General features: G+C 44.8%; 1 protein-coding gene across 1 annotated transcript in view; it reads right to left on the bottom strand.

The window, feature by feature from the left end:
• LOC102426948 (pappalysin-1) overlaps positions 1 to 26,256 on the bottom strand; it is a 299,588-nt gene that overhangs the window by 111,502 nt on the left and 161,830 nt on the right. The window contains exons 4-7 of the mRNA XM_006099368.2: positions 25,392 to 25,537; positions 20,499 to 20,792; positions 12,925 to 13,117; positions 7,094 to 7,215 (exon numbers count right to left, since the gene is read on the bottom strand). Coding sequence (XP_006099430.2) covers positions 7,094 to 7,215; positions 12,925 to 13,117; positions 20,499 to 20,792; positions 25,392 to 25,537 — 755 coding nt within the window. The remainder of the gene's footprint in view (positions 1 to 7,093; positions 7,216 to 12,924; positions 13,118 to 20,498; positions 20,793 to 25,391; positions 25,538 to 26,256) is intronic.

Below are 26,256 nucleotides of genomic sequence, written 5' to 3'. Positions count from 1 at the left end.
AAAGTGTAAAGGTCAGCACTGGAAGCAGGTGTTGGCTCTTCTGGAAGTTCATACTTATTGTTTTCACTACTGGATGCAGGGGGCACTAAAATAAACTAGGTTCCTCATGGTGTTGCCTTTGATGCAAGCTGCTTAGCGTGACAGAAGGGTCAGAAACCTTCAGCAAAGAGGAGATGAGTGCAGATAGCTTCTGGCCCTTGGACTGAGGATTCTGGGAGGAAACTGTCTAGAACCATAAACGACAGAGCTGGAAGGCATCCCTGGAGCCATCTTATCTCTCCTCCTCCCCTTCTCTATATGAGGTCATCCCATACCACTGAGCTTCTCCATGCTCTGACCAGTCTGATTCAAAAAGGGGAGGGCTGGGTGAGGAGCTAGGAGAAGGAAGGAGGGATTCTTCTGCTCTTTCCTCTTGGAGACAATGCCTCATCCCCAGTGATCTCAGACTGCATCGACTTCTGAATTTTTCTCCACTGAGATCATTAGTCCTAGACCCTCACAGAGCTCTCCTTTGCTCAGCTGAGAATAGCAATCAGGGCTCAAAATGTAGTGATTGGCTCTAATTTGTTTAAGGGAGTGTAGCAAGAGATATAGATCAGTTAGTGAGGGTAGGATGGAGGACTTTAAGCTGTTCTGTCACATTTTCCTCCCTTTAGCATCAGTGGTTGGTGGAGGGTGGGGATGCTGTTACAGCATAACAGGAATCACCACGATATGAAAAACAGAAAGTCATCTGGGGTGGAGAAGCCATTCCAGTAAAGGCTGTACCTGCCTTCAATCTCCTTGTGTCCTGCCACCAAGTGAGAAGAGAGAAAACACTAGGTGGGAATGGAGAAGAGAAGAGAAAAAGAGCAGAAAGAGGGGAACAAGGAAAATGCATAAAAACCTTTTTAAATATAACACATGAGAGCAAGAAGAGATGGACACAGCTCTAAGATTTCCTACACTCTTCCTTGGCTAGGTTCATTCATCTGTTGCAGCAAATGCTGGCTAGAAGCAATCAGTCATTTACGTCAAAGGCACCACCTACGCTGAAGCCTTTCTTGCCAACTCCCCTTCATCCCACTGAGTTCCTGATTCTCTTGACTTTGTGGGTTGTTGGCACACATATGTCACTTATTCATTCAAAAAGCTTTATTGAGGGTAGCATTTTAATATATATATGAAGCACATTCCATAGACATTAATTAATTCACCTGCTCATCACCAAAATCCTGCAGGATCCTTATCATTTTTGTAGCTCTGTTTCACTCAATACAATACAGCCTTTGCTTAAAACAGGGCCTGGTCCAAAGATAGTGAACATAGTGAATACTTAGTACATATATGTTACAGAAAGAATCTTCTCTCTTGATAAAGTTAAGGAAGAAGTGAATGCCCATGGACTACAGGAGCCTGCTGCGGGAGGGTGAGTGCCAGGTGAACATTCCACTCACTCCATGGGCCTTCTCCTGGAATTGGCAAGGGATGGAGCAGTCTTTCTCCCTTCCGTAGAGAAAACCACCATCAGTGGTGGGGAACCACAGGAGAGCAAAGATGACAAATCTGTTTGGCTCAGGCTTTCTCTCTGGTTTCTTGTTAATCAACAGAGGGGCCAAATGCTTTTCCAAAGGACAGAAAGGTGAGCCTGGTCATTTATTATGCCCAAGTGTGTTAGAAATAGAAATCTTAGCAAGGTTTCTGCTTGTCTAGTTATCAGAGACAAACTTTTAGAAGTCAAAAAGAGCCTCAAGCGTCCCTGAGTCCAACCCATCACCAAAGCAGCAATCCCTTTGATAACACCATGCTTCATGAATTGATCACCTCTATGTGCCAGGAATGGTGCCAAGCACGTTACATGCCTCAGCCCTTTTCATCCTGGCAATAAGTGTATGATGCAGGTCTTATGAAACTCATTTTAAAAAAGAGGAAACTGAGACTCCGATGGTTAAGTAATTCCCTGATGGGGAGTAGAATATTCTGTGATAACTGTCAGTCTGGGCAACATGCCAAGCTTTGAAGCCATGAAAATTGGGTTAAAATATCAGCTATCCAGCTTCACATTGTGTCACCTACTGTAATACTACCTCAGAGGGTTTCTGTGAAACTCAAACGGGATCAAATATTTAATAGATGCGTGCGCGCGCGCACACACACACACACAAATGGGTGTGGTGGTGGGGGCCCTATATATATATATATATATATATATATATATATATATATGCTCTGTTCTCACAAGTAAGGAGGAATTAACAAGGAAAAGCTCAAGATGGGGCAGCATTCCAAACCAAGAGAACAGTGGATAGAGAATGTGCGTCCAGATGACTATGGTTTTGAGAGCAACAGGAGAGCAGCAAGTGGTCAGGCTGGCAAAGTAAGTAGAATCCAGGTGACGAAGGGTCTCACATGTCACTTTAAGGGAATGGACTTCATATTGAGAGAGATGGGAGCTACTGAAGGATTTTAATCAAACAAATGAAAGTTGTCTTTTGGGAAAACCACTTTTTAGAGATAGATACTATTTATCCATTTTTCACCCATCCACCCATCCATCCACCTGTTTATCCATCCATCCACACATCCATCCATCTATCCATGCACCCATCTATCCATCCATTCATCCATCTATCCAGCCACCCATCCATCCATCCATGTATTCAAAGATTAATTGATGAGAGCCTGGTTTGTGTCAGGGTTGGCTAGTCCCAGAGAAAGCAGGTTTCTAAAGACATGGTCTCTGCCCTCATGGAGCTTCCATTCTAGTGGTCAGTTAGCAGACGTCTGTACTAAAGCAGCAATGAATGCATAGCTGTGCCTTGGAGAAAGAGAACATCACAGCAGATGAGGAAAAACCTGAGTCCTAAGGAGAAAAATGCACACAGATGGGAAAGTTGATTGCATGTATGGTGGTGAGGCAGGGAGAAAAGCTGAGACAAGGAAATAAACTTAGGAATGAAGAAAGGACAGGAGGGAGGGAGGAATAGAGGGAGAGAGGGAAAGGGGGAGGGGGAGGGAGAAAAGCACAGAGGTATCGTTACTTCATTATTAATATATAGCCTTTTATGTATATGGTGACTAAATGAAAAGTCACATGTTTATATAAGCTGGCCACTAGGAGTGAGGCCAAATATGTGTGTAAATTATATTTATACATAGTTATGCTGATTTAAATTTATACTTATGAAGATCTATACAGACATCTATTCTATATTTATGTGCATATACACTGCAGCTGTTGACACAAATATGGTTATAAAAACTTGGAGCCAAGTTTTTTCCAGATGAATACTTCAGTGCACCTGAAATATTCTAGGCAGAAAAAGGGGGAAAGACTCATGCAAATAAAAAGAAAAGAAAACAGTGCCATGTGTTAATCTCTCATAGAAAACCCAAGGCTTGTAATGTATTATACGCTTGCATAAGTGATCTTAATGGGATTTCAGGCCGTCAGATCTGGCTAGTTAACTCCTGGGCTACAAATATAGTGTGGTCTTGAATACCTCAGAAGAAATTTATCTATAAAATATAGTTTTTGCTAAAGAGATAGGAAAATGGGGTTTCTTTTGACTACAACCACTTTCTGTGGGCAAAGGCAAGAATTCCTGTGACTGTATTTACCTGAAGTTCAAAGAATGGAGTTGATAACACGTTAGATATTCAATAAATATGTTTAAATGAGGAACCTTCTGTCTTGCTCATATGGATTTAAAATAAATGAATTAAAACTGCTTGGAATGTTGGTGCTGGAAAGCGCATTCATTCTGTGGATAGGACGCTATCTTCAAAGAAGCTCCGTGGCTCACTCACGGGCACAGAGCATGTTGATGGACAGGTTGGAGCCAAGGTCAGTCCTCTACCCCGCTCCACCCTGACCCCCTGCTCTTTCCCCAATCCCAAAGATACGGCTGGCATCGCTCATGGGTTTCAGAGTTTTCTGTTAGTTTGGGAAGTCCACAAACTTAAACACGCAAAGATAAATAGGATGAAAATGAGTTGAGAAATAAATTACAGAGTTTGGCTCATGGAAAAGTTTATTTCTTCAAGGATATTAAAAAGAGTCTGAGCCAAAGGATCACAGAGCCTGTGATGGGATGCTCTAAAAAAAGCACAGTGTCTTTCCCTGGCCTACCTGCACTGGATTTACGTATCCTGAAGGAAACCCCAGGGTTGCTGGGGTTCCTTGCAGGCCGGAGTCAGCTCAGGGAACCAGGGGGCTCGGCGTTTCCAGTGAACCCATTTCTGCATGTCAGGCTTTAAGAGGGTCAGAGACAAACCAGGAACAGCCGGAACCAATCGACAGTTGGGCTATATGGAGGTGTGTGGGGATGTCTGGAAATTATTTCATTCACACAAATGGTAGAACAAATCAAGATGATTTTAGCCAAAGAAGTGGCAGGAAAGAGTCTTGCTGACCCTACCTCCCAAACATCTCTCACTGACCTCTCTCCATTCTCCCTGCCACCGACCTCATCCGGCCACCACCGCACTTCTCCTGGATTCCTGCACCACCCATGGGCCGTTCCCTTTCCTCCAGCATGCTCCCCAGGACCCCACTCTCTGCTCCAGAGGAACCCAGCAATCTTTATAACATGTGCATCTCACTGGATCCCAGACCCTTGCCAAGGCACGTGGTGTCTCCTTCCTGCCCTTGGCAAAAACTGGAACCACTCTTCGTCCGGTCGGTATATACCTCACCCAGCCCCACCTCTCCCTACTCCACACCTTGCTCTTTGCCTTTTAAATCCATTTAAGCTCTTCTAGCCTCACTGCAGAGCTCTCATTCAGGTGGGTCATGTCCGTTAGCAGTTACCGTACCATCAATTAAAGATGAGAAACTTTAAAGAACACACAAGCACGTGTTCCACGGGCTATCAGAGCAGTAATAACATCACATTCCACCGAGCTGCCGGGAAGCGCTACGACACTCTCAGGCGAGAGTGAGAGTGAAAAAGGTAAACCATGTCATGTATTATTATGAAAATCATTGTAGACTTTGAGGAACCCTAATGACCTAAGCCTTCAGATCCCAGGTGGAAACCATGGATTCAAGGATACCAAATATCTTTCACGTTCTCCAATGCATCTTGCTTGCTGGTACGGTGACATTTCCCAGGAAGCCTGAGTCTCCGGTTCTGGGGGAGCTCCCCTTTTTCCTGCCCCCCCCAGTGCTCCCTACTTCTATTAGCACAGGTCTCATCACCCCGGATGGTGATTGTCCATCTACTTCTCTGACACTCCGCTATAACGGTTGGCTCAGCCTTGCCCACGTGCCCGCCCAGAGCCTGCCATACAGGCCCTGCCATGGTTATAGATGAGACTGGTTTACTCTCTGTGGGCACAGAAAGTGCTGTCTGGCCAGAGACATACACTTTCTCCTGTGAGAACCCAACATGGCTTAGGTTTGGGGGGAAATGTCCCGACTGCCCATTTCAGGAAGGACTTTCTAACCAATGGAGCTAGAACAGGAAGGCCAAGAAATACTGGTGCAAGGACAGCCTGGTGTGAGGACAGCCTCGGTGAGGGAGGGCGCTGGGGCTTCCTGCACCGGGTGAGAACCCCGCTGGGTGACCCCCGAGCATCCCTTCCACGCCTGAGGGCCTGTGACTCCGCAAGGGTGAGCTGAGGGTTTCTCCAGAATCCCTCTCGCTTCACATTCCAGATGGGCTTGTTTAGAGTTCCCAAGTTCGACTCTCGTTTTTATTTTAAGCTACTTCAGAAGATTAAGTGTAGTGTTGTCATTTTTCTCCTTCACTTGCCTCTCTGATCCCTCTGCCTTTTTCTTTTCAACCTTCTTTCTAAAAATATAGAGGAAGACAGAGGTGTTCTCACTGAACCTCAATGAGGAACCAGATTCCGCTCCCTCTGAGGGATGGGTGTCCCCACCCAGGGACTGCTGGCCTGAGCTGACCTGCATGGAGCAATGGGACTGGGTGTGGGGGTGTTCTCAGTGTAAGTCTGTGAGGGAGGCCGAGGCACTGCCTGAGAAGAGAATAGTGGGTCCCTGTCTCTCAGCCTGCCTTAAGCAACTAGAGCTGTGCCCTAGGCCACAGATACAGCAGAAGGAAATGGAATAGACAATAGTCCCAGAGTCTCAGTTCCAAGCAGCCTTGCTTCAGAGACACAGTGTAACAAAACATTGAGCAAAAGGCACTCTTAATTTTTATGGAAAACCAAGCTAATCTGGCAGAGAAGGATACTGTATGGGAACATAGAGATCACTAGCCACTGGGAGGCTTGGGAGACTCCCCCTAAGCAGGGAAGGGTCTGGTCATGGGTGGAGCCCATAACAGGGCAACCATGAGATGCTGCCCTCAAGGGTCTTGCAGATCAATGGATCCCAAAAAGGGGAAACTGAAAGGAAAAGTCATGACACATGTGATAATGCCCTGGATATTCCCAGAAAGAAGTAAGAAAGAATCAAAGATACTGATGTCTTGAAGCCCCCACATGTGTATTGATCCTCAGGTGACCTTATCTGTGTACCTGCAGCCTGTCAGAGTCTGGAGATAAATATAGATGCATACATGTATGTCTTTGTCAGGTGTGTGGCCTTGGCACTTATTTAATATCTCAGTGCCTTTGTTTCCTTATATGTAAAGCAGGATGATATTCGTAGGGCAAGGCAGATACTCAAAGGACACGTGCTAAATGAAGGCATGTACATTGGCCTTCATGTTGGGCAAAGGGTATGAACTTCCAGTTGGAAAATGAAAAGGTTCTGAGGTTCTCATCTGCAGCATGGTGACTACAGTTAGCGATACTCTACTGTTGTTGAGAGTAGCTCTTCAATGTTCTGGCACCATAAAAGGTAAAGTAGGTTAGGTGATGCATGCATTAACCAACCTTATTGCGGTGATCACTTTGTAATATACATGTATCAAATCATGCCGTACACCTGAAACTTACACAATGTTTTATGTCAATTACATCTCAATCAAGCTGGGACAAAGGACAAACATGTTACAACTTAAAAATACTGGCCTTGCAGGGCAATCTAAGATCTAAGGAGATGGTATGTAGAAAAGATCATTGGAATCATAACACTCCAGATGGACCAAAAGAGTTGTTCTTCTCACACCCAACCTGTCAGTGAGCTTCCAGGCTGGCTCACCTTCTGCTTCCCGGGGACTCCAGTGTCCGGATGGGCCACAGGGCATCGGGGAGGAGGCGTTGAAGGCATACTGCACCAGGATCCTCCCTTCCAGGCAAAGGTCACATGCTGATCCCAATTCTCTAGGAGGCCAAGGAGAGAAGGAAAACGCACTGACTTAGGAACAGTTGAATAAGCCCCTGACTCCCCTAGGTCAAAGGCAATGGAGGACACAACTATTCTACGTTACCCCCTTTCCTGACTATGTATGCCAAAGCTTCCAGAATATGACTGTGACTGAAATTCCTCCCTATTGCCCCACAAGGACCTTGTAGGGGCCTAAGTGGTTTCCATTCTGATGATAGATACACTTCTTTAACTTCAAGCAGCACAGATTCAACAGGCCAAAGACACACTCATGATCTGCAGAGTCGTAATTCCATCAGCCATCCAAACCTCTACTGAGAACCTAATGTGTAGTTGTGAGAAAATTGGTTGCCCCATTTGACTTCAAATTTTATCCTCTTACCAATATTTATCAGGTACCTACCATGTGCCAGGCACCATCCTGCGTCCCAGATATTAAATAGGAAGAAGGCATGGTTTAGCTCCTCTGTCTGAAGAATGAGTGGGCTGAACTAGAAGATAACCAGAGAACCTTCCAGCCCTGACACTCTGGGAATGGATGAGTCACCCCTTGGTTAAACACTCACAAGCAGTTTCCTTGCCATGCCATCTCATTCCTTTTAGCAGCTTTCCAAGGGGCAAGCCAATCCCTCAGAAGGACCAGCCCCAGAAGTGGAATATGATGATGGCTTCCCCTACTGTCTACTGTCTTGTATCTGGATCCAAATTCCCTTTAGCCACAACAGCCTCTGGGATCCTACTTGTTCTCCAGACTTGGCAAATGTTTCAGAGGCAGTTGCCAGGAGGGGAGAGAGATGAGCCCTCATGTACTAGGGTGGACCCAAAACTCCACAAATCTGAGCGACCACTGCAAAGGAACTGGAAAGGGAAGAAAGATGCCAAGAAATGTGCCAGCCCGACCCATTATTTCTCAAAATGTAATGATCCTGCCAATAGCTCTTTCGTCATTCCTAGAAGGTCCATCCTTTGGCTTCCTGCAAGAACACAATGGGGGAGCCTTAGGGTTTCCCTTCACAGGGAAGCTCTGTAGCTTCTGAGCTCATATGGTATGGAAGAGCGTGCTGTGGATGCCAGTTTGCTGGTGCTCCCCATTCCTCCTCCCTACAGATGCCAGGGGGCTCACCCCCAAACCTAAATCTGAGCAAGCCATGCCCCTGCTTATCTGTGTATATAGTGGTCAACAAGTGTAGTTGGGTGGATGGATGGATAGATGGGTGGATGGGTAAATACTAGTCATTCAGACATGTTGCTAAGATTCCTGACTAACGTAGCCTAGTTCTTCAAATTTCAGAATTTACATCCTCAGCTTCATCATTGAAAATATAAAACCATACATACAGGTTTTATACATACATATGTATGGTTTTAAAAACCATACATATAGATTATATTTTTATACAGTCATATAGGAAGTTTAAAAGCACACTAAATATTCAGAGATAGGAAAATGATTAAATAACCTAAGGTTAATTTGCTCAATGAAATGGTAAGTAGTTATTCCAAAAATATTTATAAAGATGATGAAATTTCATGGAAAATGTAAACTATAATGTTAAGTGAAAAAGGCATATTCCAAGCTGAATCTACAGCCAACTGAAGTCATATTCAAAACTGAATTTATAGCCAGCATTTCAATGTTCAAATAACCTTAACATGGCAAGATATTACTGGAAGTAATTTCCAGGTGGTGGAATACAGGATGATCCCCTATTTTTATTCCTTCTGTTTTTCTGAATTTTCTATATATTCTGAATGTGGACTAGCAATAATAACAATTATACAAATAAACTTATAGGAAATGAATGAGGACTGAAGAGAGAGAGACTTGCTCAGCACCACTATGGAGTGGGCAGAGTTCCGTTACAGTGACCACAGTCCATGCAGAGCAGCTCTGCGTCACATGAATGCCTCTGATGACAATGAGATTACAAATGTCCCGGGATGGAATCAGGTACCACAATCAGGTACCACACTGACCTAAATGGACAATGAGTCTTTCTTTCTGTTTCTTCACTTTTTTTCTGGATTATATTTATATAGTCACCTACATTTCATTGAGTTTTTGGCACATCCTAGGTTTCCAATAAATACTTCGATGATGAATAAACCATCATATACCCGACAGCAATGTGCCTTGTTTTCACAGAGCTCCACGAAGTATATTCCTTCATATTCAACCATCGATTCACCTGTTCATTCATTGTTTAACGTAGACATTCAATGGATGTCATTGAACAGCATCTGATGGCTAGTGCTGTACAAGTCCTAGACACTGGCCACCGAAGGATCAGGATATTAGATGTAATGTTCCCATTTTACAGATTAGGAAACTAAGGTTCATGAGTACAAAGTAATCATCCTAAGGCCATAGCTTGGAAAGCCATAGAGTTTTTGTGGCCTTTACCAAAATCAGGCAGTGTCCTATTCATCCAGGGAGTGTATATGCATGTTTCTTACCTTTGGCATTTATTTGATTTTCATATATCTGTGTCTACACACACACACACACACACACACACACACACTAAAATCATAGAAATATAGGACACTAATGCTGAAAGAGATCCCCTTTCATATCTGGGTACCTTGAGAGTCAGTGCTTAAGCTCCAAGTCTATGCTGTCCAATATGGCAGCCACCAGCTACATGTGGCTATTTACATTTAAACCAATTAAAATTTAACAAATTTAGAAACCCAGTTCCTCTATCCCACCTGCCATCACATTTCAAGTGCTCCATGGTCATAGTTGGCTAATGGCTACCATATCGACAGGGCAGGTTATAGAGTATTTCCATTACTGTATAAAGTCCTATTTGGACAGTGATTCACTCAGGCATCCACTGTACATAATGGAGTAACTTCTCTCTTGTGCATCTAGAATGCAACATCCTTGGGAGATTTGAGAAAATAGTCAAAATAGTCACTCAAGTGATTGTCTGTGTTCTGGGATTTGGGAGAAGAATGCTGGTGAGAAAGGCTAGTACCCTTCGGCTCAGGCTGAGGAAGAGGGCATGGATAAGATCCCAAAGCCTTCAGACCCCGATCTCCTGGTTCCCAGTTCAGTGCTTTTCCTAATACGCCACAGCCAATTGTTCAGATAACTGAAACCAGCCAGTCAACACATGTTTGCAAGACAGATAGAAATAAAGAAGTTAGGAAAGCTGGGGGGTGGCCTTGAATTATTTATTCAGTTGCCCATGTGTGAGGACATAGGCTGTGGGAGGATCTGAACATGTTGTTTTAAGGAAAGCACTTGTATTCTCTGAGACCACAGATGTGAGGAACAGCAGGAGGACATGAGGATGGCCAGGGGCGAGAGGTTGGCATTGATGGATGTAGTGGAAAACACCAGAGATGGTGCAGGGAAAGAACATTTCAAGTAGCTAAGCAGCTCTGAAAAACTTTGTACAATATGAGAGCTGCTATTTGTTGAACATAGAATGTGTGTGCTGGGCATATAACAGAGGTCATCTTGTTGAAATTCCCCCAAAATGCCAGGTGTAGAGGGCATGATTAGCACCTTTTTATGGAAAATCAGAGGGCCAGAGAGAATCTGAGAGGTGCAATCGCTTGCCCAAGGGCCCACAGACTGGAGTGGTGAGGCTGGGATGGAACACACACAACCTGACATCAAAGACTGTGTATTTCAAACTAAGCCAATTTTTGGAATATAAACTGTGTGTATGAGAAAGTGACATACATAGTTCCATTTCTTTACGACAATTTATTGAACTGTGGACTGACTTCCTTCAGCCATAGACTATGATCTACGTAGCTGTTAACCCTAATTAGACATGTTTCTAAAATGTCAGTTTTAATTTAACATATGATAACTCCGTTATGAAATCTTAGACTGAACAGAATAGCTATTGTATGAGCCTCAAGTACCAACTGACTATTGGTTATTAAAAACATATTGATTGAAGCGGAGGGCACTGTGAAATAGAGCCATATCTCATTACACAACAATTAACCCTCCAATAGGTTTCCAACAATCAGATGGTATTTATTTAATGGACAATAACTGCTTTATGAAATACAAATTGAATACATACACAGGAAGCTTCATTTACAAAACTTCCATTTTTAAGTGGAAGTGAGGCCAAGGCTGGACCAAAAGCCTGATACTTCTCATTGCCACAGAAAAAATAAATAAATCCATGGGCTGCTGGAAAGCCTGCTCTGAAGTGTCACATGAGGTTTCCCAAACCCAGCACTGAGCTCCCAGTGAGGGTGGCAGGGGGAGGGGGAGGGGTTTCTGCAGAGGATAGGGGGTGCCTTTCCTCCCCTGTGGTCACATCCCCCCGCTGCCGAATGAAGGGTCTAGATTCAGGGACTGATGGCAGGATGGAAAATTAGAGCCCCAATTTAATGTGGTGCCATGATCTAATATATTTTTTATATACATACACACACAATGCACACACACACAAACACACACGCACGCGCACACACACACCTACCTCCTTTATAATTTGGGCTTTGTAAGGATTTAATTAACACACATGGGAGTCTGAGACCAGGCACTGTCAAATGGGAGCTGGACTCCAACTCCTACCACCTTCTATGGGCTTCTGGTCAAATCTCCCAGCCTCTTTGAGCTCCAGTTCCCTTCTTGCCTGGCAGATAGGGAAGATGATCTCTCTTTTACAGAGTGGCTGGGAAGATAGAATGAGACACTGTATACAAAGAATTCAGTACAGAATCCGACACAGAATAAGCACTGGATAGGTCACCACAACCACAGAGTAATAGGAATTAATGATTAGCTGGTTATTGTTTCCCACATCATCCAGACTATCATCATAATTGGCTAAACATCCCCAAGAAGAGCTAGGGGGCGGGGGTGAGCTGTGATATACTAATCTGTCCTAAATTATAGCTAAGTTCCAAAACAGATGTCAACATGTGAACATCGTAGCCTGTTTTCATGACCCTCTAAAATCTGGGCCCCTGAAGCCAGAGGTTCTCAGTGGGTCTCAATGCTGAAAGGCACTTTGAGAGAGGGTCTCCACCTCAGGCACTGAGGCCTCATGAGACCCACTTTTCAGGGGAGCAGAATACGGCGCAGGGAGGGAGAGTGACTTGCCCAAGGCCACACAGCTAGAAAATGAAAGACAGGGGAGCAGCACGAGGTATTCTGTGCCTCAGCTTATCATTCCTCATCTCCCAACAATTCTACCTTTCATTCTACAAAGAAACACTGCTCACAGTCTAAGACTGCATACCAGGTGGAGATATATGCACATGTCTATCTCCATTATACATATGCATGTGTATTCACATATAATGTATGAATATACACATAAACTTATACACACCTTCACATATAACATGTCTACAAAGGTGTTTGCCAATTTCAAGTCTCTTGGAGATGAGACCAGCACCTCTATCCCAGAGGCGATTCTAATAAAGGTTTCAGGTTTTTAATGCTAAAATAAAGCTAAACATTCACTCCATTCATGTAAAATATGTTTTATTATTTATTAATTTATATTAGCCATCATTCATTTATTCCTTGACCCTCAAATGTATCTTGTGCCTCTATGGACCAGTCACTGTGTTCGGTGCGGGGGCACCCGCGGACCGAGGGCAAAGACAAAGAACACAGCCAAAGCTCCCTCCCAGTTTCGCTTCCCTTCCAAGTTTCCCTCTTCTTGGCAGGAGAGAGCAAGCGGAATCAACACTTCACGGGCCATGCTCACCTTTCAAAGAAGTGGCCATCGATGGGTGGAAACCACTCCAGCGTCACGGAGTCAGTCGTGTGGCCCACAATCTGGGGAGCCAGGGCGACCGGCGCCGGCTTCTTGGAGGGCTGCCAGCCCTGGTACACCAGGTCCAGGTAGCAGTGCATTCTGGCGACTTGATTGGGCGTGAAGGAGTCGGTGCAGTCGTCGTCTGCAAGGGGCAAAGGGGGAGATAAGAACTTGGCTGCACAGGCGGGCATGCAGAAGGATGATGTCTCCTGGAGGCCTGAGAGCCAGCACCCCAGCCCTTGCCAACTCAGAGCCGGCCTCTTCCAGCACTCAAGAGTTAATGGTCTGTGAACAAATTAGTGTAGTCATCACTTCTGGAGACAGGTGAGGGGGAACAGGAGGAACGGGAGGGTGGACAGGACTGAAAAAGCACATCTGAGACGGACAGGGAACAGCCCAGAGGTCATGGCTAAGGACAAGGGCAGGACAAGCTGCTTTCCCTGAGCCCCAAATGCACTGGTCTGTATGTAACACATTTCCTTACCTGCTCCCTCCCTCACCATTTATTCACTGTCTTCATTCATTAATTCATTTACTTGTTTGTTTACTCATTCATTTGTTCCTTTATGCACTCACTTGTGCCTTCACTCTTACCTTCACATGCATTGATCCACTCATTCATTCATTCTGCTATTCACTGATGGAGTGAGAGTCCTTCAAGCAAACCTTCTGAGCATCTATTACATATTCTCTGCTCTGTGCCAAGGGCCACAGAAAGGTGAAACGTGGAACACCCCTGTCCTGGAGGAGCTACCCATCTAGTGCTAAAGTGAAGGTCAGTTAGTTGTACGAGTCAAGGTTGTTATGAGGCTGCTAAACTCTGTGAAGCCATGTGACCACCAATGAACAGAAGGAGGCAGCATGTTGGGAAAGGAGAGTGAGCCAGGGAGGCTTCTGAAGGAGGAGGTACTTGAGGTCAATCAGACTGCATGGCTAAGGCTGGGGAAAAAATCGGAGGGACTGCAGGGGACAGAGCTGCAAGACCACAGAGTCACGGTGTGCATGCTGGGAACATGAGGACAATGACAGGTTCTGCACAGTACTGACATGGGGACACTTATCATGTATGATCCAGGCATAGTGCACTGAGCTCTCCCATTATTTTTTGGAATAAATACTACGATATTCTCCATTTTACAGAGAGGGGATTGAGACTGAGAGGAATCAAGCAACGATTTCAAGATCACAGAGCTTGAGACAAATCTGGGATTCGAACCCAGGCAATCTCGACTCCAAGGTCAGGCTTCTAATCAATATGAGAACTTCTTTCTGAGCATAAGTGAGACTTTGTGTGGGGAAAGCATCCTGCAGGTGCTTGATAAATGGGAGCTGAGCCTGAGGGGGCTGGAATACAATCCCTTAAATGTCTTTTGATGCAATGACCTTCAATCCCCTTCTCCCTTCTCTAAGATGTGGACTGCAGGCGGTGACCCGAGACTCAGCCCCCAAGGAAGAAGCTTGCCTCCCGTCTCTTCCTTCAACAGCTTTATTCAGCTGCCCCACGGGCAGGGCCAGGCACTGTTTTGGCTTGGTTTCCAAAAACACCACTTCCCAGAGGTGTCCGCCTGGTCAGGGTTTCCGCAGCTGGGCCCCAGACGGAGGAGCACAGGCTCACCAGATCTTAAAATAAACCCACCACTGGGAATCCTGCAGCATAAGCTCACTTCTCTTATCAAACAAACAGAAAATAAGTTTGGGCAGGTGCTGGGTAGTTGGACGTGACCTTGAGAATCCAGCTTGGGGAAAGGGCAGGGGTGCACGGAGGGTATACACAGAAGCTGCCTCTGATCTCCTTAGTAATTTGTGACAGTCTCCTTTCCAGCCCCTGGGGAAGTCTTTCACAACCTGAAGGAAGCAGAAGAGCCTGATGTCCCTTAGCAAGTTCTGTAAAAGCATGACTAGCGCAAATCTCTCTCACGTCCTGATTTCTCCTTGGAAACCAAACATTCTATGGCTCCCTACTGCCTGGAGAACAGAGTTCAAACATCTCAGTCTGAGAAGGGCCAGATCATTGGGTACAATTTTCTTTGTTACTAAGAGCTTTGCCGTTCATCCTGGAAGCCGTGGGAAAGCCACTGGATAAGCTAGAGGCAGGAGAAGGGCACGAGGGCTAAGGCAGTATGTCTGCATAGTTAGATTAATGCATGTGGGATCTGGAGTCAAATGGGCAAGTCATTCATGCCCTCAGTGCCTCAGTTCCCCATCTGTAAAGTGGGTGGTTAAGTGCTGATCTCAGAACATAGCTAAGAGTTAAGGGGAGTGGAGCACCAAGAAGCATGACAAATGCTTAGTACATGCTCACTGCCACATGATTGTGTGCCTGTGTGTGTGTGTGTGTGTGTGTGTGTGTGTGCATGCACATGCATACATGTGTTAGAAAACTTGGAGCAGGAAATAAACAGAATGTAAAATAGTCCTCCTCTTTGATGTAGCAATATCACATTTAGGAATTCAATAGGTATATATTCATGAACATATATGGGTAAATATATATAAAGGACTTTTTAAAGCATTATTTAGCATAGTAAAAATATTAGAAATAGCACATCTCTCTATTAATAAGGAAACAGCTGTGTAACTTATGCCTGAGCATAGAACAGAATACAAATCAATCATTTCCAAATAAAGGAAGTAACTTTAAATCTCGGATCCTGATGTATAAACGAGGGCTATTTAAATCAGTCCCACCCCATGGAGTTGTGCACATCCTTGAGCAGAAGCACACAAAGCATTAGTCAAGATGAATGGAGAAATGCAGTTTTTCTCTATACACTCTGATTTTTTTCTTGTAACCCAAAAGAAGAGTATTTACCTTTTATAACATAAAAATTAGTCATTTCCATGCCTGTCAGTAAAAAAGAGAATTTGAAAAATAGAACCTGGTAGGGAAACTGAAATGTCTCTGCAATTTAAAGTTGAAGTCAGAAAAGAAAGTCTGTCTTGGGTGCATAACTTAGAGATGGAGCTACTATCAGAATCCTGGGTGAGGTACCAAAGGGTTATGTTTATCACAAATGCTCTGTCTCAATTAGCTCATGTCTAGTTTCCCACCACCACGTGCCTCCCTGCCTGACATCTGTAGCCACTTTACCCTGGTCTCAGGACCAACCGGCACATCTTGTTCTTCTGTCCCCACCATGTCCCCTAGTGGAAAGGAATTTGGGGCTGGCATTCTGCTGGGAGCCTGCACCAGTCCCACGATGTTGATGGAGTGCCCTGAGTTTGCTAAGGAACTTGGTTTCCATCTGCGGCAGGAGCCACCGAGCACGGAGGTGCAGGGCCTGGGCACAGCTCCTCCACTTCCTGCGGAAAGGTGGGCAAATGCTGACCCTGCCAGCCTCATTTTCACCCACTGGATAATAGGGAATAATGAGGGCACCTTCCCCCTAAAGCTGAGGAAGGCATTTAGCAAGCTGACCCAGGTCTAGTGCATGGATAACTGAGTTGCCTTTTGTAAAAGTCCCTCCCTGTGTGTTGTTTTAACAATAATGATAATGACAGTAATAATAATAAAGGAATATGAAAGTTACAGATATTCACTGCAGAACATTTGTCATATGGTAAAAAAAAAGAGTTACAAAGAAATAAATGTCACCCTAAACTCATTACCTAGAGATAACAGAATTAATATTTAGTATACAGGTATATGTATGTGTGTATGGATATGAATATGTAAATTTCTCAGCACAAACATATACACACATGCACACACACACACCTTACTCTACACGTAAGACTCTGTGACTGTGTGACTGTTTTCACATTAAATAACTCATAAATGACCCACTAACTGTCATGGACTGAGCACTAGCTATTATACTAAGCCTGTCACCTGTATGACGACACCTATCACGCAAGGTGTGACTATTCTCCATGGTCTCCATGAATCAACCGAGGCTCGGAGAGGAGAAGTAACTTGCTTGGCTCAAAGGCTGGTGCATGGAGGATTCTAGTCCGGTCCCATGCCCTGAACTTCACCCTCTGAACCACTCCGCCCGCCACTCTCCTCCTGGCCACATAGTGCTGCATCCTGCAGATGCCTTGTGATTTATTTCAGCAATCCATTCCCTTCGGACTTGTAAGCTGTTTCTCATTTTTCACACATATAAGCATTTTTCTTCTACACCTGGCAGATAGTAAATGCCTAATTAATATTCGGAGAATGAACCTTGCTAAGAACATTCTTCTGATTAAATCTTTAAACACATCAACTGATTTATTTCCTCAGGATATATTCTTTAGATATGGGGCGGCTGGGCAAAGCATATGGCACATTAAGGGCCCTGACACGGAGGAAGATGGTGACAAGACAGTGGCTCCCATAGGTTGGAGAAGGCTGGTTACCACACTCCGGGAGGGGGGGGGCGCCTAGAGGGGGGCTGGCGCTTGGTGGGCCCCTAGGCCTGTTATCTTCAGGAAGGAGGGTCCAGGCTGCTGCCCTCCTATCTGCCCAGGGCAATATGACCTTACTCTCCTTTTGCTCAACTAGGTTCTCCCCGTCACCTGCCTGGTGCCAGCTTGATCTGAGCAACTGGGACCCTCTCAGCCTCACCTAGTATCAGAAACAGCCAGATAATTACTGATTGATAACCTTCCAGTGAGAAAAGCTTGTCTTGGTTTTGCTGTGTGACTCCAGGCCAGCTACCGACGCTCCCTAAACCACACTCTCTGCATCTGTAAATTGGGTGCAATAATAACAGCCCTGAGCTCATCGGGTTATTTGGAAAGTTCTGTGAGAGAAACCTATGAAGTGTTTCACACAGTGTCTGGCCTGTCATAGACACTCAATCATCAGTGAAGGCCTGTGCCGATCAATACGGTAGCCACCAGCCTGGCATGGTTATGTCAACTGAAATGAATCACAATTACTTAAGATTGAGAATTCAGTTCCTCGGTCTCACTAACGGCTAGCATCCTGGGCAGCACAGACACAGAACACGTCCTTCTCTGCAGAACGTTCTGCAGATGGCGCTGCCCTAGACTCCTCCCCCCGCTAGTGACCCAGCCTGAGGAAGAAGCACCGGGAAGGCAGGACTCCAAGAAGTTGACCCCAAGGGGCTCCACCCTCTCGCCTGGACTGCAAGGGCCCTCAGCACCGCTCTCCTGCTCTCCAGGCCCTGAGAACCCGATCCTGCTCTGTATTTTGAACTTCATCCAGCTGCTTTTGTCACCTCATCTATCAGAGATCCTAAGGAAAACAAACATTTCAAAGCTCGTGGTTGCCTTGAATATGCTTTTGCGGGTGTAAGTTTGTTATCGTAGCTCAGTGAATTAGTTCTGCTGTTAATGGGTCACTGAGCTGAGGGGTTCCTTTAGAAAAACAACAGTAAATCAATCACCCTTTAGATCTGTACAAAGGGGAACAAAAAGAGATTTAGTTTATGGGGGTCTGATAGCTAGTGGCAGCTCCTAGGCTCCTAAGAGGCCGGCAAACTTCCAAACTCATGTTATTGTTTATTTTCCATGTGCGTTGTGCTGGCCGAGGAAAGGTGCCGCAGAAATGGACCGTAAGCAGGGCTGTGTGAGGGGACAGGGCACTGGATGTGGGATGTCCGCTGGGCTGGGAGTGGAACCCAGCGGGAATCTGCTTTTGAGGAAATACCCAGCACTCTGGTCTTTTCAGAGAACGAAACCTAAAGACTCTTTATGGTGCCCAGGTGGGGACTATCTCTTAGATCAGTGGTTCTCAACCTTCTGGCCCTTTAAATACAGTTCCTCATGCTGTGACCCAACCATAAAGTTATTTTTGTTGCTACGTCATAACTGTAATGTTGCTACTGTTATGAATCATAACGTAAATATCTGATATGCAGGATGGTCTTAGGCGACCCCTGTGAAAGGGTCGTTCGACCGCCAAAGGGGTCGCGACCCACAGGTTGAGAACCGCTGTCTTAGAGAGACCTCAGGTTTGGACTGTATGAACCTGAGACCCCCAGAGGTCATCAGCCCAAATGGGAAAATAGGAAGACCCCTGGGGATCATCTAACTCGTTGCGTGTTAATAGAAAAGTCATCTTTCTACATGCAATCCAAAGCATAACGCCAACAGAAATGAAACACACTTGGAGGTCCTCCCTGGTTCAAGTGGAAATAGAGGCCTAGAGCCCCACCCAGGGCAGTCCCTGACGCCTCTCTGTGGAGCAGGGTGGAAAACCACCCAGGTTTCTCAGTTCCCCTCTCTCCCATCATCTGGGTCTCTGGTGAGAGTGGCACCATTGTAGAAGGGAAGAAGTGCTTGCAGTCAGATGTATGACCTGGGGCACATAACTTCAGTGCATCCCAGAACTGTCATCTGTAAAATGTGAATAGTTCCTACCCCTTAGATTTTTGGTGAGAATGAAATAAGATGGCATCTACTCTAAAGTCCTTTATGGATAATAACCTTTTCTATAAGTAGAAATACTGTTATTGATAAGCATCAATTTTATAGGCCTATTATAAGAGGATTTATTCACTTCCTTGTGTCCATGGCTCCCTCCCTCCCTTTCTTCCTAACAAGCATTTATTAAGCACGCAGGCCCTGTTCTGGGTGCTAGGAATACAGTGATGGATTAGAGACAATCTGCGCCTTCACAGAATTCCCTTGTTCTAGTGGGGAAAGAGGCCCTAAGTTGAATATTATAATAGAATTTGTGTAATTTTGTAGTTCTTGCCTTACATAAGGCTGTTGCTTAAAGGGGCCAGCAGTGAGGGCTGTTATACTCTGAGGAAGGGGTGCCTTGTTCTAATTTGCTAAAGATGTTACAAGGGGCTAGAGGTGGTCTTCACAGATGCTAAAAGGAAGTGCGGGCATCCTAGAACCCAAGGAATGAATCTGTAATACTGTTACTAAAGGGTTTTGATAGGACATGTGTGCTTAGAAAAAGGACATATCGATCTTATGTAAACATTATGTACTTACAAAACTAAAAGCATTCCTTTTTTTGGTAATAAAATAGTAAAGGAGGGTGTGAGAGTTTTATGGTGTTTTTTTTTAAAGGTTCAAAAACCACGAGCTGAGAAAAATATAGCTGAAAAACAAAGAGGGACCTTAGAGACAGAGTCTAAAGAACCCATTTTCTGGAGAAAAGAGAGGAGATGGGATGGGCTGAAAGGCACCAGGTGAGTGAGTGGCAGAGCCAGGCCTCTACTCAGGTGTCCTGAGTACCAGCCCGCGGGCTTTCCAATGTGCGTCTTCCTGAGGGGCTTTCAGACGCAGCATCACCCATGGACACTTGAGGTTCTCAAGGTCATAGAGTTAGTGAAGGCAGACTGAGCACTGAAACCAAGGGGTCTGACCTTGAGGGTTTCATTTAAGCAGAAGCACATAGAATACTTATAAACCCGGGAGTGAATTACTTTCTAAGGAAGAAGTTGCAGTAGAAATGTTCACCGGAAGGAGTATTATCCGGATGGCCTGGGATGAGGAACTGTCGGGAAGATGTGTTAGCAGCGGTAAGCAGCTTGCTCAAAGATACGCTGAGTCAGGACTGGAGCCCCTATCTGCTGCCCAGCCCCAGGCATCCCGCCGAGATGGGGCCCTACCTGCATAGCTCATGAAGTTGTTGTAAGGAGTGTCGAAGAAGCTGTGAAAGCCACAGGTGTCGTTTCCTGGCCCTGGGTCACCACAGAACTTGTATTTGGGGGCTGGGTTGGTGTCACTGCAGAGGTCTCCGGTCTCAAAGGAGGGCTCGGTCTCCATGCAGGGGTCACTGCAAGACTGTATTTCTGAGATGCCTCGAAAGATGTGATAGAGGCCCAGGCTGTGCCCGATCTCGTGGATCATGGTGTGGGTGTGCCCAGGAATGCCATAGACAGATGGGTTCAGGACGATGCCACCTGCAAGGGGAAAACCAGAGCATGAGGCAAGCTGGACACTTTGCTTCCTGATTTAGGAATCCCCCAACTAATGGGGTGCTGCCAAAAGTACCCACAGGCTTTTCCACCCTATGCCTCCTACTGCCCTGGGCGCTGTTGTGACTTGTAATATGAATCACTGATTCAGTAGGAAGGAGTCTCAAAAGTCATTTTTGCAATCCCTTCATTTTCCAGATGGAAACACCAATGCCTACAGAAGTGAGGCAACTTACCCACAGTGATCTCCAACTACTTAAAAGAGACTGCATGATTCAAATTCAAGGCCTCTGATTTCTGGGCTGGTAAATATTTCTGCTGTAACTTCTTCCTTAGGAAGTAAGTCACACCCAGGTTGATAAGTATTCTACGTGCTTCTGCTTAAATGAAGCCCTCAAGGTGAGACCCCTTGGTTTCAGGGCTCATTCTTCCTGCATTAACTCTGTGACCTTGAGCAAGTCAATGACCATCTCTGAGTCCCATTCCTTTTTCTCTCTCATCTCTGTGAGTGAACGTTCGTGAAGGTGAGCACTGTGTTGCACTTGTCATTATAACAGTGACTATAAAGCCAATATTTCTTGAGCATTATGATGTCTCCTTAGGCCAGCTGCTGTTTCTTGTGTCTAATCATAGTCATTCCCAGCCAGATGAGACAGGCACTGATTCCCAGAGAAGTGAAGTGACTGACCCATGGTCAGGAGCTAGTCAGTGTGGAGCTGACATCTGAACCATGATCCCTGGACTCCAAAGTGAGGGCTCTTTATCTGAGTTCTACAGTGGATGCCTACCTCAGGAACCAAAATATGGCATCTCCTTAAATGTGTGTTAATATTTGCTGAATGCTGACCCCGCAAAAGAAGTTTTGCCAAGTCTAATCACATGTAAGCAGCTAGTATAGCATCTGACATAACAATGAGTGCCTTACTCACTGTCTAACTCAGTGATGGCAAACCTATGACACGCATGTCAGAGGTGACACGTGAACTCATTTTTTTGGTTTTTTTTTGTTAAATGGCATTTAAATATATAAAACAAATATCAAAAATATAAATCTTTGTTTTACTATGGTTGCAAGTATCAAAAAATTTCTGTATGTGACACGGCACCAGAGTTAAGTTAGGGTTTTTCAAAATGCTGACATGCCGAGCTCAAAAGGTTCGCCACCACTGGTCTAACTACTTGTTACTCAAAGTGTGGCTCACCTAGAAGGTGATTAAAAATGCACAATCTTAGGCCCCTCCAAAACCTACAGCTTCAGAATCTGAATTTGAACAAGAGCCCCCGGTGACTGGCCTGCATAGTCTATTTCAGTGATGGCGACCCTATGACATGCGTGTCAGAGGTGACACGTGAACTCATTTTTTTGGTTGATTTTTCTTTGTTAAATGGCATTTAAATATATAAAATAAATATCAAAAATATGTCTTTGTTTTACTATGGTTGCAAATATAAAAAAATTTCTATATGTGACACGGCACCAGAGTTAAGTTAGGGTTTTTCAAAATGCTGACACGCCGAGCTCAAAAGGTTCGCCATCACTGGTCTAGTTTGAGAAACAATAGTCCACACCGTGTGTCTTAGAAGACAGCATTGCTTTGCTTGGCGAGACAAATGAAAGGTCTCATAGAATCAATGGGCAGCATCCTTCTATGTTCATTTCAGGCACTGGAGAAACCCATGCAGGCTTGCAGAAAGATATGTAAACTTTATCTGAGTGTGTCTAAGGGAAGGTTAAAATTCAGGTCTGAGCTTCCTCTAAGTAGTAACTTTAAGTGCAGAGCAGCATCTTACGCAAGAACGGTGAGAGGGCAGAGCCTTGATCTGTCCTGGCAGGCCTGGTGCTGGCGAGCAGATTTATCTCAGAGTGAACTGCCGGGAGGGCGAGCTCGCTCAGTCATGGGGCTGGTGGGGTCTATTAATTCTGAACTGCTCAGGGCCTTCTTCAAACCCCAAGATAAAGATGTATGAGAGGGCTGTGGGGATGGGGGTGTGTGCATGTGTGTATGTGAGAAGGGGCAGGCAAAGGCAGGGAGGAAGAGAAACTGAGACAGGAAATCTCTCTCAATTATTTTATGTCTATTTTATGTTGATCATAATACAAAACATAATCCCCTTCCCACCCAAGACTTTTTCCAGGGATCATGGTGTAACTAGCAGGAGTGTGTGTGTGTGTGTGTGTGTGTGTGTGTGTGTATAATTTCTAATAAATGGGGTTTGATTGGGGCTACTTCAGAGAACTTGCTTATGATCAATCTCTCTCAAAACAGGGAGGTGGCAGCCTGAAGGACGCTGGAGTTAGCCTGACATGGGTTGCAATCCTCAATTTGCTTCATATTGGCTGTATGATCTTGGGAAAGTGACCTTGCCTCTCTGGGGAGTTCTAAAAGAAACAGGCACAATAGTGTCAATGACTCCGTCTCTCCAGGAACTTCGACACTGAGGTAATGGGAAGAGGACCCCACAGGTATTTTTCAAGGATAAGGACAGGATTGCAGAGTTACTGTCCAGGTGGGCTCTGCTTGTTCTACCTCATTCCCGCCAGCGCACCCCTTTGCACAGAGCGATAGCACAGGGCCCGAGTCCTGTTTCATTGCTTCTCTTAAAAGGTGAAATAGCTGGAGCTTGACATCATCCTGAAATACTATAACATGCTATGGATTTATAGCCTTCTGTACTCCTGGTTCTGAGCCAGTCTCTGAAATTCGTGGAATATCAGGAGTACTTTTCTCTAACTTTAGAAGTCTGCTGTTCAACCCTTTTAAGACTGCTCATGGGCTTTTTCGTTGCTTTTCCAATAGCACAAAATTTCAGCACTGAGAAGGGTCCTTGGAGGCCACCATCTAGCCTAACCTGTTCATTTAAAATCTGAAGAAACTGAGATCTGGGAAAAGCAAGAGACCTGCCTAAGGCCATACTACTGAATCTGTTCCCTGCTGAGAACAACTATGGATTTTGGCTCTGGACCAGCACGATTCCCAGACATCATACGAAGCATGTGGTATAAGCTGATCATGCCCAAGTTTGCTGAAGTTCCAATCTCTCTTCCGCCCAATACCTCTCTGTCTGTCTGTGAATCCACCTGTCTGTCTACCCATCACCAACCTCAGGGTTTCTCAACACTATTGCATTTGGGACTAGATAATTCCTTTCTGTGGCTTTTGCAGATTTAGCAGCATCACTGGCCTCTACCCACTAGATGCCAGTAGCATCCCCCCATTTTAACAACCAAAAGTATCTCTAGACATTGCCAAGTGTCTCCTAGGAGATAAAATCCACCCCTCCCCAGTTGAGAATCACTAATATTTATTTTTTATATATTTCTATTTACATCATCATACACATGTACACACACACACGCGCGCGCACACACAGTGGTTTCATTCTCTTAAAAACAACTGGAAAATGAGAGCTGTCTAGAGAAAACTAAGTCTAGAGTTTAATTCAGCACAACGTCATTATTTGAAGTTACAGAGTCCTTCATCTCCAAGATAGCGTAGATGCAGCTACTGGACTGTGGGTCTATCCCTGGGAGACCAGGCAGCCTGAGGAAACATCCAGCAGTCACTCTGCTGAGACTGGGCATTTTCTGATGAAGACACTCACTGAGTCATCACTACTCACTGGTGGAAATAATGGGAACATTCCACCAAAGGGAAACGGTTAAAGACACTGCAGTGCCCTCATTCAATGGAGTGTCATGTGGCCATTACAAATGGCGTCTTTAGAGAGATGGAAATAACCCAGAAAGATGTGTGTGATGTTAAATGAGAAAAAGTGGGGTGGGAAGTAATTATGAAGATTGCTGCAACATGGAAAAATGTAGATAGCATAACATTCTGTGAAAAAAAAAGAACACAAAATTGCATTTATGCTATGATTTCAAATATGCACAAGTTAGAAATGCACGTCTGTGTATATCTGTGAACTGGAAGAGAGCATGGGAAAAAATTTTAAAAAATCGAATAACTCCAATGTTTGCTCACAGTGCGTGGTTCAGAAACCATTGTCATTTCTGACTTTGGTATTGATATGTATAAACATATATCTTGTTTATGGACATGCATAATTTGAATGTAAGAAGAGTTCCTGGTGTTGGTGGGTGGAACATGAAGGAACAAGGAGTTCTTACAAATTCGCTTTCTCTTGCCTCTCTGGTGGCTTTCAAGCCAACCCATGTTTGGCTGTGCCAGCACAATGTGGTTACAAGGCTGAGGAGATATTTGCATGAACGAAGAGGCAGAGAGGCAGGGGACACGGAAAGCAACCGATGAACGGAGTTAATAAATCTGAATTCAAAACATGGCTCTGCCACTGACGTGTGTGACCTTGGATAAGCCCCACTCCCTCTCTAAATCTGTTTCCTCACTGGTAAACAGGGTGAATACTGTTGTATTATTTTCTTCAGAGCATTTCTTAGCGGTTGACAAGAGATAAGGAATGCTCAAGAGTTTTATAAATTTAAAAAGTGAAAAGTAAATTGTTCACCCTCCCCATACCACCACCACCATCAGGATTGCCATCACCACTAGTAAATGTATTCCTGTGCTAATCCAACTCCCTCCTGGAGACGTTTCTAATTCTCACCTAAGGGCATTAGGGCCTCCTTGTCCCATGGCCAAGTGGCTACTCCTGCCAATTCCTCCTCCGAGGAGTTTGCAAAGAAGATATTGAGGTGTGTAGTTCCATCCAGTCTAAGAATGTTCTTCAGTTCATTAACATCCAAGTACGCTCTGTAATAGAAAAAGAACCTTGGCTGTCATCACCATTCAAAAACGTGACTCTTCGCATAACAGGTACTGCTCATTCAGTAAGAGCAACTATGTGTCAGGCACTTTGCTAAGCACTTTATAGACATCACCTCATTGACTTCTTTCAATACATATTGTAAGGTAACTGATATGGCCCCATTTTATAGATAAGAAAATTATATCCCTAAGCGTGTAAGGCTTGATAAGGTTGCTCAGCTTACAAACAGCAGAGTTCAGTTCAGAACTGAGATTTATCTAAGGTCCACATCTGTGTCCTTAAGGACTCAGCTATACTGACTAGTGACAGGGCCACACAATGTGAGTACATACAGATCAAGAACACAGACCATGAAAGAGCGAACATATTTTCTAATCTTGGCTTCTTTCTCTTTCCTCATTCACTATGGACCTTGGACCATTCATTTGGTGTATATGGAGCTGTGCTAGGAAGCCTTCTTTGCATCTCTATACCAACCTTGCCAGGAGGCACTGTTACTTGGTTTTCAAGATAAGCAACATGTGGCCCAATGTTATTAAACAGGTTGTCCAAAGCTGCAGAACTGGGTTTCAGGGTCAATTCTGTCTAGCTTGGAAAACCATACTCCTTTGACTGGGGCATCATGCTGTCTCCTGTATCACATGATTCTGCATTCTGCAAGCCATCTATGTCTTTGTCTGTACAATAGACTACAGAAGGATAT

The sequence above is a fragment of the Myotis lucifugus genome, unplaced genomic scaffold (genome assembly GCF_000147115.1).
Source record: "Myotis lucifugus unplaced genomic scaffold, Myoluc2.0 scaffold_273, whole genome shotgun sequence".
NCBI classification, from domain to species: Eukaryota; Metazoa; Chordata; class Mammalia; order Chiroptera; family Vespertilionidae; genus Myotis; species Myotis lucifugus.
This window is presented reverse-complemented; position numbering and strand designations above follow the sequence as displayed.